Source organism: Oryctolagus cuniculus, chromosome 20 (assembly GCF_051225735.1).
Source record: "Oryctolagus cuniculus isolate XC-2025 breed Fujian yellow rabbit chromosome 20, ASM5122573v1, whole genome shotgun sequence".
NCBI lineage: Eukaryota > Metazoa > Chordata > Mammalia > Lagomorpha > Leporidae > Oryctolagus > Oryctolagus cuniculus.
In genome coordinates this window covers 50,870,930-50,883,261 of record NC_142886.1, presented here as the reverse complement: position 1 = coordinate 50,883,261, position 12,332 = coordinate 50,870,930, and the positions used below count along the sequence as shown (strand labels likewise).

The window sequence follows — 12,332 nt, the reverse complement described above, 5'->3', positions numbered from 1 at the left end:
CTGAGCAGACAGGGAAAGGTGGCAGAGAAGAAAGCATGTTCTTCCTGCAAGCTGCAGGGAGGAAATGGGTGATGTCCCTGAGAACAGCACCGTGCAGGTGCCTGCAGTAAGCTGTATGGAGATGCCACTGTAGTACAGGAGACTCCGGATGCAAACAGCTTGGGAAATGAACATGAGAGCTAGGAAACACATCAGATATGATGCCTTGCACCAAATGCTCATGATTTATTCTAAGGTGTAAGTGAGACTGAATTTGAGGTCTGTTGAAGTGGGCATCTGGAGAAGTTACTTCTGGGAGAAAAATCTAAATGGTAAAAGTATTTGGAATTTAACTAAAAGTGAAGGAAGGGCTCATTGAGGTTGGCAATTTTCACATTATAAAACAAAGCATCAATCAAGTATAGGTAACACTATCTTCATCACTGTTTTCTTCCTAAAATCAGGGCAGACTTACTAACACTGCACACTTTCAGGTTACCACTGACTTGGAGTTTTTATCATTTTTATTTAGAAAATACAAACTCAAGATTTGAGTTCTGAATGGAAACAGACATTACTCCAATCCACTGACCCCACTTATTTTCCTGCACTCATTTATGTCTGTATATTTAGCACTACACCCTCATTACATGTATGGATCATGAACACCAGTCAGGAGACAGAACAGTCCCCTCTAAAGACCCTGAGAGCTACCCTGCCACAGCTACAGCTGCCTCCCTCCACCTCACCCAATCTCATCTTTACAATTCTGCACTTCAAGAGATGTCTGGACAGTCACTGGTTTGTAACGTTTGGAGTTGTTTTCCTACTCACGGCAATCCCCGTGAGCTGTACTCAAGTTGCTGTGGGCATCTCCATCTATTCCTGTACATGGTGTAGACTATAGTGTGGACATTTTACAATGAAATTTGGTTTTTATGTAGTCAAATGTGTTTTTTTTTTTTTTTTTTAAGATTTAGTGTTTGAGGTCATAGTTAGAAAGATCTTCATCAGTCCATGTTAAAAAGCACATTATCCCATGTTTTCTTTTAATATTTCTCAGATTCTTTTTTTTTTACTTTCATGTTCAGTCCACCTGGAATTCATCCGTGTGTAAGATGTGAGAAATGGATCCAAACGCACACTTTTCTGATAACTACAAAGCCGTCCTAACAGCACTCACTGATTAGTAAGCCAATGATTTCTTATTTGAGACTCAGGCTGGCAGAGTTCCTATCTACTGGTCCACTCCCCAAATGCCAACAGCAGCTGGGGCTGAGCTGGGACCACCAAACCCAAGAACTGGGAATGCAATCCAAGTATTCCACACGGATGACAGGAACCCAATCACCTGAGTCAACACTTGCTGCCTCCCACAGTCTGCAGTAGCAGGAAGCTGGAGTCACAAGTCAGAGCTGGGATTGAACTCAGGTACTCTAATGTGAGATGTCTAGGCCAAATGCTCATCCCTTTGTGTTTTCTAATTTTTAAAAAAGATTTTATTTATTTGAAAGGCAGAGTTACAGAGAGAAACAGAGACAGAGATAGATCTTATATCCACTGGTTCACTTCCCAAAAGGCCAGGTGGAAGTCAGGAGCCTGGAGCTCCATCTGGGTATCCCATGTGGGTGGCAGGGGCCCAAGCACTTGGGTCATTTTCTGCCACTTCCCTAGGCACATTAGCAGGGGCCTTCATTAGAAGTGGAGCAGACCAGGGTCTGGCACTGTGACATAGCAGGTAGATCTGCCCCCTGCAGTACTGGCATCCCATATGGGCGCCGGTTTGTGTCCCGACTACTCCATTTCTGATCCAGCTCTCTACTATGGCCTGGGAAAGCACTAGAAGATGATTCAAGTCCTTGTGCCCCTGCACCTGCATAGGAGACCCAGAAGAAACTCCTGGCTTCAGATTGGTGGAGCTCTGGCTGCTGCAGCCAAATGGGGAGTGAACCAGTAGATGGAAGACCACCCCTCCCCTCTCTTTCTCTGTAAATTTTTTAAATAAACAAATCAATCTTTAAAAAAAGGAGAACAAGTGGAGTGGCCAGGACTTGAACAGTGCTCAGGGATGCTGGCACTGCAGTCAGGTGTTTAACCTGCCCCCATTCCTCTCTACCCTTTTTTTTTTTTTTGAAATCAAGATAAAGAACCCCATCAAGGGGCCTGGTGCTGTGGTGTAGTGGGTAAGGCTGCTGCCTGCAGTGCCAGAATCCCATATGGGTGCCGGTTCAAGTCCCGGCTGCTTTGCTTCCGATCTGGTACTCTGCTGTGGCCTGAGAAAGCAGTAGAAGATGGCCCAAGTCCTTGGGCCCCTGCATCCATGTGGGAGACCCAGAGGAAGCTCTTGGCTCCTGGCTTTGGATCGGCACAGCTCTGACCGTTGAGGCCAACTGGGGAGTGAACCAGCAGATGGAATACCTCTCTCTGCCTCTCCTTCTCTGTGTAACTCTTTCAAGTAAATAAATAAATCTTAAAAAAAAAAAAAAAAAAAAAAAAAAAAAAGACCCTGTGGAAATAGGATGATCATCCTTCCTAGAAAAATGTTTACATCTGGGTACCAAATTAAGAAACATAGCTATGGATTACACCGGATTTGGGAGGGAGGAGGTGACAGTGAGTGGAGACGGGAGGACCTGCTGGGAGCAGGCCTAACTTTGGGTCTGCCTGCCTTTACCTGCTGTCAGGTCGACCTGCTTTGCCAGGGGACCCATTTGGAAACTATCCATTTTTATCACTTAAAAGAACGGTGCCACAGGTACAAACAAGCCTTCCTTTTGTTGACTACTATCTTCATTCTTCATTCTCACAAAGAAAAAAAGAATCCAGAGACGAGGGCAGTGATTTTTCTCTATAAATACATCTTTGGAAATATTCTTTTATGATTTTCCTTTTATAATAAAAAGTTATTTTTTAAGATACATGTAATAACTGCACATATTTATATATAGCGTAGCGTTCTGATCCACATATATGCAAACTTCCTTCTCTCTCCTTTTTTTTTTTTTTTTAAGGATTTTTTAATTTTATTTGAGAGGTAGTTACAGACACTGATAAGCAGAGACAGAGAAAGGTCTTCCTTCCGCTGGTTCACTCCCAAATGGCCGCAACAGCTGGCGTTGCGCCGATATGAAGCAGGGAGCCAGGAGCTTCTTCCTGGTCTCCCACACGGGTGCAGGGGCCCAAGGACTTGGGCCATCTTCTACTGCTTTCCCAGGCCACAGCAGAGAGCTGGATCGGAAGTGGAGCAGCCGGGTCTCAAACCAGCGCTCATATGGGATGCCGGCTCCACAGGCAGAAGATTAACCTACTGCACCATGGCGTCAGTCCCGCAAACTTCCTTCAGACATTACAAATTCCAAGAAAGAAGGATGACCATCAGTATACAAAGACCATTTCAGGGTAGGCATTGATACTGCTCAGTAGTTAGGATACTGCTCAGTACATCCACATTCCATCAGAGTACCCAGGCTGCAGCCCTCATTCTGATTCTAACTTGTTAGTGACCAACCCGGAAGGCAACTGGGGATGGCTCCAGTACTTGGGTCCCTGTTACCCGACTGGAGACTCAGATGGGGTTTTGGTCTACTGCCTTTGGCCTGGCCTAGACCCGCTTGTTGCAGGCATTTGGGGAGTGAGGATCTGTCTCTGTCACTATCTTTCAAATAAAATAAATAAATAAATAAAATTTTAAAAGACCACTCCAGGGGCCGGGGCTGTGGTGTAATGGGTGAAGCAGCTGCTTGTAACATCAGCATCCTATAGGGATGTAGGTTCAAGTCCTGGCTGCTGATACAGCTCCCTGCTAATGCACCCGGGAAAGCAAAAGATGGCCCAAGGGCTTGGGTCCCTGAATTCATGTGTGAGACCTGGAAGACACTTGTGGCTCCTTGCTTCAGTCTGGCCCAGCCTTGACTGTTATGGCCATTTGGGGAGGGGACCAGCAGAACTCTCTGTCTGTGTCTCTGTAACTCTTTCAAATAAAATAAAATGTTTAAAAAAAAAAAATAATGGCCGGCGCCGCGGCTCACTAGGCTAATCCTCCACCTAGCGGCGCCGGCACACCGGGTTCTAGTCCCGGTCGGGGTGCCGGATTCTGTCCCGGTTGCCCCTCTTCCAGGCCAGCCCTCTGCTGTGGCCAGGGAGTGCAGTGGAGGATGGCCCAGGTGCTTGGGCCCTGCACCCCATGGGAGACCAGGAGAAGCACCTGGCTCCTGGCTCCTGCCATCGGATCAGCGCGGTGCGCCGGCCGCAGCGCGCCGGCCGCGGCGGCCATTGGAGGGTGAACCAACGGCAAAGGAAGACCTTTCTCTCTGTCTCTCTCTCTCACTGTCCACTCTGCCTGTCAAAAAAATAAAAAAAATAAAATAAAAAAATAAATAAAAGATCACTCCAGTGAAGTGACTTAGTGGGCAAAATCAGATCCAGGAACAAGCAGTCCTAAGTTTTGTCCCAGGTGTCCCTCACCACTGTGTAATCTTGGGAGGCCTGTGATCGATCTCAGCCATACTGATAAAATGAGGGCTTGGTAAATGGGTTTAGATACCATGTTTAGAACTCATCTTCTAAAATTTTATGAGCTGGGAAAAAAAAAAAAAAGAATTAATGATCCAGGTGGAATCCATGTGCTTACAGAAGAATTAACTTATTAAAATATTCTCCACAGAAATGAAGGAATAATTCCCTCTAAACTAGATGGTTTTAGGGCTATTAGAAGACATTTCATAATTGCTTTGTAATTATGTTGGCTACTGCATAAACACTTCAGCTATCAATGATGTGAGCACATCACCCTCGTACATCAATGTGTTCTCAGGTCTCTATTGCATCCAGAAGCAGCAGACACCACGGACAATTTACTGATGACAACAGTACACCATGCTGAGTCCACACCATGCAAAGGCAGGTGTCAGCTGAAAGAGAGTTCGAACTGGGAAATTTATTATCACTTTAAAAAAAAATTGAGGGGCTGGTGCTGTGGTATAGTGGGTAAAGCCACTGCTTGCAGTGCCGGCATCCCATATGGGTGCCGGTTCGAGATATGGCTGCTCCACTTCCGATCCAGCTCGCTGCTATGGCCTGGGAAGGCAGTAGAAGATGGCCCAAGTCCTTGGGCCCCTGCACCCACATGGGAGACCCAGAGGAAGCTCTTGGCTCCTGGCTTCGGAATGGCGCAACTCCGGCCCTCATGATCAATTGAGTAGTGAACCAGCAGATGGAAGATCTCTCTCTCTCTCTCTCTCTTTCTGCCTCTTCTCTCTCTGTGTAACTCTTTCAAGTAAATAAATTTTTTTTAAAAAATTGAGAGGCAGAGTGACAGACAACAAGAACTGTATGCACACAGACAGAGCTCTCACTTGCTGGGTCATTCCCCAAATGCCTGCAACAGCCCTGGACCGAGCCAGGGGCTGCACCGGGAGCTGGGAACTCTGTTCAGCTCCCACGTGGATGGCAGGGCCCTGACTACTAAAACAAAACCCACTGCCTCTCAAGTCTACATCATAGGAAGCTGATCTGGACGTGGAGCTAGGACGTGAACTCAGGCATTCAGACTTGGGATGTTGGGCCTATATGTTTCAACCACTAGGCCAAACACCTGCCCTGTCATCACGTTTAGTACAAAACCACAAGCGTGGGGATGGGCCTTTGGCACAGCAGGTAAGACGTCATTTGGGATGCCGACATTCTACACTGTGGTATCTGGGTTCCAGTCCTGCCTTGACTTCCAGTTTTCTGTTCATGTGCGCCCTGGGAGGCAGCAGGTGATGGCTCAAGCACTTGGGTCCCTGCCACCTACATGGGAGACCTGGATGGAGTTCCAGGCTCCTGGCTTGGTCCTGGCCCAGCCTCGGCTGTTATGGGCATTTTGGGGAGTGAACCAGTAGATGGAAGATCTATTTTTCTGCCTTTCAAATAAAATGGAAAAAAAAAACAAAACAAAACAAAACAAAAAAAAAACCACAAAAGAACAGAAAAATACAATACATGAAAGCTGTTCACATCTAGAATGCTCTGTGTTCTAAGTGTCAAATCTCAAGATGAAAGAACAGAGGTGGAAAATGTCCAGAGAAGGGAGATGAAATAACAGATGAATAGGGGTTTCCAAGTGAGAATGTATTTTTTTTTTTTTTTTTTGGACAGGCAGAGTGGACACTGAGAGAGAGACAGAGAGAGAGAAAGGTCTTCCTTTTTTGCCGTTGGTTCACCCTTCAATGGCCGCCACGGCTGGTGCGCTGCAGCCGGCGCACCACGCTGATCTGAAGGCAGGAGCCAGGTTCTTTTCCTGGTCTCCCATGGGGTGCAGGGCCCAAGCACTTGGGCCATCCTCCACTGCACTCCCGGGCCACAGCGGAGAGCTGGCCTAGAAGAGGGGCAACCAGGACAGAATCTGGCGCCCTGACCGGGACCAGAACCCAGTGTGCCGGCGCCGCAAGGCGGAGCATTAGCCTATTGAGCCACGGCGCCATCCGAGAATATATTCTTAAAAGTTGGGACTACGGGCTAGTGTGGCACAGCAGGTTAGGCCGCCACCTGGGAAGCCTGCATCCTAGACTGGAGTGTCTGGTTCAAAGTCTAGGCTACTCTGCATCTGATCCAGCTTCCTGCGAACAGCCCCTGGAGACAGGGGTGAATACCTGAGTTCCTGCCAACCACGTAAGAAACACAGATGGAGTTCCTGGATCCTGGTTTTGGCCTGTTCTAGTCCTGGTTGTTCCAGGCATCTGGCGAACAGATGGAAGTTCTTTATGTCAACCTTTCAAACAAATAAATAAAATTTTTTTTAAAAAATGTTAGGACTAGACCTGTACAGATTTAGTTTCTGAATCGTAGGATACCCTCTCTCTCTATATATATTTTTAAAGATTTACTCGTTTATTTGAAAGGCAGAGTTACAGAGAGAAAGAGAGAGACTGACAGATCTTCAATCTACTGGTTCACTCCCCAAATGGTCATAATGGCTGGGGCTGAGGCTGGGCCAGGCAGAAGCCAGGAGCCCAGAGCTTCTTCTGGGTCTCCCATATGAGTAGCAGGCGTCCAAGCACTTGGGGCATCTTCCACTGTTTCCTAGCCACATTAGCAGGGAGCTGGATAGGAAGTGGAGTGGTTGAGTCTTGAACTGGTGCCCATATGGAACACTGGTGTCACAGGTGGCATATTTACCTGCCAAGCCACAGACCTGGCCTGAATACTCGCAATATTAGCATTCATAGTTTGGCGTCACTAGAGGCTTAGGACCAACCCAGAGGGACTGCCTTGAAGGCAAAGCAACTAGGGAGTTCAGTGAGCACACCCACTGGTGCCTTTAGCTTCCTAAGAGTGGATTCTATGATGAATTTAAGAATGAGGGTAGCTTGGCCGGCGCCGCGGCTCACTAGGATAATCCTCCGCCTTGCAGCGCTGGCACACCGGGTTCTAGTGCCAGTCGGGGTGCCGGATTCTTTCCCGGTTGCCCCTCTTCCAGGCCAGCTCTCTGCTGTGGCCAGGGAGTGCAGTGGAGGATGGCCCAAGTGTTTGGGCCCTGCATCCCATGGGAGACCAGGGGAAGCACCTGGCTCCTGCCATCGATCAGCGCGGCGTGTCGGCCGCCGCGGCCATTGGAGGGTGAACCAATGGCAAAGGAAGACTTTTCTCTCAGCCGGCGCCGTGGCTCAATAGGCTAATCCTCCACCTTGCGGCGCCGGCACACCGGGTTCTAGTCCCGGTTGGGGCGCCGGATTCTGTCCCGGTTGCCCCTCTTCCAGGCCAGCTCTCTGCTATGGCCAGGGAGTGCAGTGGAGGATGGCCCAGGTGCTTGGGCCCTGCACCCCATGGGAGACCAGGAAAAGCACCTGGCTCCTGGCTCCTGCCAGGATCAGCGCGGTGCGCCGGCTGCAGCGGCGGCCATTGGAGGGTGAACCAACGGCAAAGGAAGACCTTTCTCTCTCTGTCTCTCTCTCTCACTGTCCACTCTGCCTGTCAAAAAAAAAAAAAAAAAAAAAGACTTTTCTCTCTCTCCCTCTCTCTCTCTCACTGTCCACTCTGTCAAAAAAAAAAAAAAAGAATGAGGGTAGCTTAACCACACCAATGGTTAGGAGTGTGGATGAGAATGACACAGCAAAAAATCTAACCCAATCAAGGCAGAATTGGACTATCCTGTCCAATATTACAGATAAAGGCCACATATGGCTGTGCATATGCTACTCCACTGAAATTTTAAATTAGTATTTCCTTAAATCAGGAGTACAATATCCACGATAGCACAGATGTACATTTTCATTGTCACTGAAAGCTCTAGAGTAAATCTAAAAGAGATGAACAGACCTAAAGCCCAAAGCAAGGGTCCAAGAGGGCAGATGGTAGATCGAAGTCTCACTCAGCAAAAGCACTCAATGTACAAAATGGGTCCAGCCACCAACTGCAGGCATGCTGGGAAATGTAGAGGGACAGCAGGCCTGTCTCCTGCCTGACAGATCCTGAGGGAGAGGTGCTTCCCAGTGGCAGGAGGCCCTTAGTGAGGGGAGATGCCCCAAGGGAACACACCGGAACAGCCTCACACTTACCATGGTCACTGTACCTTCTCTGTTTCTGGCTTGAAGAAACACTTCTCTGTACTTTGTGATGAGGAGACTGACCAGTACTGTTGTTGAGGTCACTGCTCGGCCTGACCTTAGCAAGTGAGAGATTGCTGCTAGAACTGGAATCACTAGCATCCAGCTAAGAGAAAATGAGAAAAACAGAGCAAACCACAACACGGATCCAAATGGCTTCTTCATTAGTAAACTAAACTTCTCATAGCACATAAAGCTTTCATATAGCTCATCTAGAGAGAAAGAATTACAATGTGCAAAAGCATTTTTCATGACTGCTAGAGAAACCCACAAAAAGTAGCATATTTATAGTCTTCTTTTGAGGCTTTTTCAAATAACTTAAAATGCTCTATCCACTTTGCCTGATATTTCTGATCATCTCTAAATTATTAAGGACTATAGGCTAAAGCTCAAGTTTGGACAGTATCATTAAGGGGTAAAGCTAAAATCATAGCTGCTAGCAGACCTAGTAGGCTGCTTCTTACAGGCAAATTTTAAAATATATCAAATATACATTAAAAAAAAACCTTAAGGACCAGTTCATATAAACTAACAATTTACATAAAGGTATTATGTAAATATTATCTTCCTCTCTGATCATTCTTACCTCTGAAGATTTTCTCCCCAACAACAAATACGTTGCTGTGATTTCATCATATTTCATTTTACTAAGAGATTCTTGAATTTCTTCTTGTGAATATCCCATTCCCACCATAATATCTAACAGAAAGATATAATACAGTTACTGTTTGGTTTGGGTAAGAAATCATTCTGTTATCGGGTATAATTTATTTGACCTGAAATGTTACACATTTTCTAACACACATGAACAGTTTGTTGTTTCATGGTTACTGGGTGCTACTGTAGAAACTGTAGAACTACGTTCCCAATCTAACAACAGACAAGCTGCCTACACACGAGCCAAGACAGAGGTGTTACAGAGGTACAGACAGACAGACAAGACACACAGGCAGCCACAGGGCGATTACCTATTCTCTTCTGATCGGAGATGTCTAGTTCAGGTTCGACAAATGGTTTTAGTTCGTCTTCCTCATGCCCTGCATTGATCCACCTGTCCTTCATGATTTGCTGGAAAGGTGAACTGTTCATTAGCAGCAGAAAATATTCCAATAATTACAGTATTAAGGAAACTTTATTTTCAACATTTCAATAATTATATCTCAAAGGAAAATTTAAAAATACATTTTTACTGTTTGAATTCCTTCTTAAAAAGTCTCAGGAACGTGCTCAGTATGTCACACATTCAACAAAGCTCTTAAAATCCCGTGAAGACCCTCTGAAGCGGTTGCTCACTTCTGCTGTGATTACCTCTAGAGTGCCTCGTTTGATTGGATTCAGCACCAGGAAGCGTTTGAGGAGGTTTTCACAGTCTGTGGACATGTAGAAAGGGATTCTGTATTTCCCTCTTAATACTCTCTCTCTCAGTTCCTTTGAGGAGGCAGAGAAGAAAGAAAGCGAGTGAGCTGACTTCTAGGTTTTTAAAACTCCTTTACAGTTTTGTGAAGTACACAAAAGTAACTGCTTTTTATACCTTTAGATTTTGCCCGTCAAAGGGAAGGGACCCGCTGACTAGCGTGTACAGGATGACGCCAAGACTCCACACGTCAACTTCTGGCCCATCGTACTTCTTGCCCTGGAAGAGCTCGGGGGCTGCGTACGGAGGACTGCCACAAAACGTATCCAGTTTACTGCCAACAGTAAACTCATTGCTGAAACCAAAGTCTGCTATTTTAATGTTCATATCCGCATCTAACAATAGATTTTCAGCCTAGAGGAAAACACCAAGACAAAAATGAAATTTACTCAAAATATAATCAGAAAATGATAGGATTAGCATTTCATAAAAATTTTTCAAAATGAGGGCCAGCACCGCGGCTCACTAGGCTAATCCTCCACCTAGCGGCGCTGGCACACCGGGTTCTAGTCCCGGTCGGGGTGCCGGATTCTGTCCCGGTTGCCCCTCTTCCAGGCCAGCCCTCTGCTGTGGCCAGGGAGTGCAGTGGAGGATGGCCCAGGTGCTTGGGCCCTGCACCCCATGGGAGACCAGGAAAAGCACCTGGCTCCTGGCTCCTGCCACCGGATCAGCGCGGTGCGCCGGCCGCAGTGCGCTGGCCGCGGCGGCCATTGGAGGGTGAACCAACGGCAAAAGGAAGACCTTTCTCTCTGTCTCTCTCTCTCACTGTCCACTCTGCCTATTAAAAAAAAAAAAAAATTCAAAATGATATGAAATTATTATCTCGTAATGACAAAGTATTTTTTTCTAGAGAAAAACAGGAGGCAATTTAGAATTCCTAATTTAAAAAAAAATTTAGTAGCTCTTCCTTCCAGCACTTCATTTATTATTATTATTATTTTTTAAAGATTTTATTTATTTATTTGAAAGTCAGGCCGGCGCCGCGGCTCACTAGGCTAATCCTCTGCCTTGCGGCACTGGCACACCGGGTTCTAGTCCCAGTCGGGGCGCCGGATTCTGTCCCGGTTGCCCCTCTTTCAGGCCAGCTCTCTGCTGTGGCCCAGGAGTGCAGTGGAGGATGACCCAAGTGCTTGGGCCCTGCACCCCATGGGAGTCCAGGATAAGTACCTGGCTCCTGCCATCGGATCAGCGTGGTGCGCCGGCCACGGTGGCCATTGGAGGGTGAACCAACGGCAAAGGAAGACCTTTCTCTCTGTCTGTCTGTCTCTCACTGTCCACTCTGCCTGTCAAAAAAAAAAGAAAAGAAAAAAAAGTCAGAGAGTTACGAAGAGAGAGGAGAGAAGAGAGAAGAGAGAAGAGAGAGAGGTCTTCCATTCGATGGTTCACTCCCTAACTGGCTGCAACGGCCAGAGCTGCGCCGATCCGGAGCCAGGAGCCAGGAGCTTTTTCCGGGTCTCCTACATGGATGCAGGGGCCCAAGGACTTGGGACATCTTCTACTGCTTTCCCAAGCCATAGCAGAGAGCTGGATTGGAAGAGGAACAGCCGGGACTAGAACCGGAGCCCATATGGAATGCCGGCACTTCAGGCCAGGCTGTTAACCCGCTGCTCCACAGTGCCGGCACCTATTTATTATTTACTTTTAAAGATTTTATTTATTTGAGAGAGCTATAGAAAGAGAGAGGGAGACACAGAGAAAGGTTTTCCATCCACTGGTCCACTCCCCAAATGGCCACAATGGCCTGAACTGAGCAGATCTGAGGCCAGAAGACAAGAGCTTTCTCCAGTTCTTGTGTGGGAGACCCCAGAAGAAGCTCCTGGCTCCTGATTGGACCAACTCTGGCAGTTGCAGCCATTTGGGAAGCAAGCCAATGGATGGAAGACCTCTCTCTCTTTGCTTCTGCCTCTCTCTAACTCTGTCTTTCAAATAAGTAAATAAATCTTAAAAAAAAAAAAAATTAATGGTAGGGGCTAGCACTGTGGTGTAGCAGGTGAAGTCGCCGCCTGCAGTGCTGGCATCCCATATGGGTGCCAGTTCGAGTTCCAGCTGCTGCACTTCCAATTCAGCTCTCTGCTATGGCCTGTAGATGCCATGCCACACTACTGCTCCAGCTGGTTCACTCCCCATATGGCTATACAGCTGGGGCTGGGCCAGGCCAAAGCCGCAACAGTAGAACTCCAGCCAGGTCCCCCACGTGGGTGGCAGGGGCCTAAGCACTTGGGACTATTCTCTGCTGCCTTTCCAGATGCACTAGCAGGGAGCTGGAATGGAAACAGAGTAACCAGGACTCACACTGTGCTCCAAAACAGCATGCCAGTGTTCCACACGGTGGCTTACCCTGCTGTGGCCACAAT

The 12,332-nt window shown here is 47.2% G+C and overlaps 1 protein-coding gene across 12 annotated transcripts in view; it reads right to left on the bottom strand.

The window, feature by feature from the left end:
- MARK3 (microtubule affinity regulating kinase 3) overlaps positions 1-12,332 on the bottom strand; it is a 105,703-nt gene that overhangs the window by 23,824 nt on the left and 69,547 nt on the right. For 8 of the 12 annotated variants that reach the window (XM_002721712.6, XM_008248640.5, XM_002721713.6 and 5 more), the window contains 5 exons: positions 10,096-10,332; positions 9,873-9,992; positions 9,533-9,632; positions 9,151-9,263; positions 8,517-8,670 (listed from right to left, as the gene is read on the bottom strand). In XM_002721712.6, coding sequence (XP_002721758.1) covers positions 8,517-8,670; positions 9,151-9,263; positions 9,533-9,632; positions 9,873-9,992; positions 10,096-10,332 — 724 coding nt within the window. The remainder of the gene's footprint in view (positions 1-8,516; positions 8,671-9,150; positions 9,264-9,532; positions 9,633-9,872; positions 9,993-10,095; positions 10,333-12,332) is intronic. The other 4 variants (XM_017337734.4, XM_070065438.2, XM_089322757.1 and 1 more) reach the window with 1 other exon arrangement.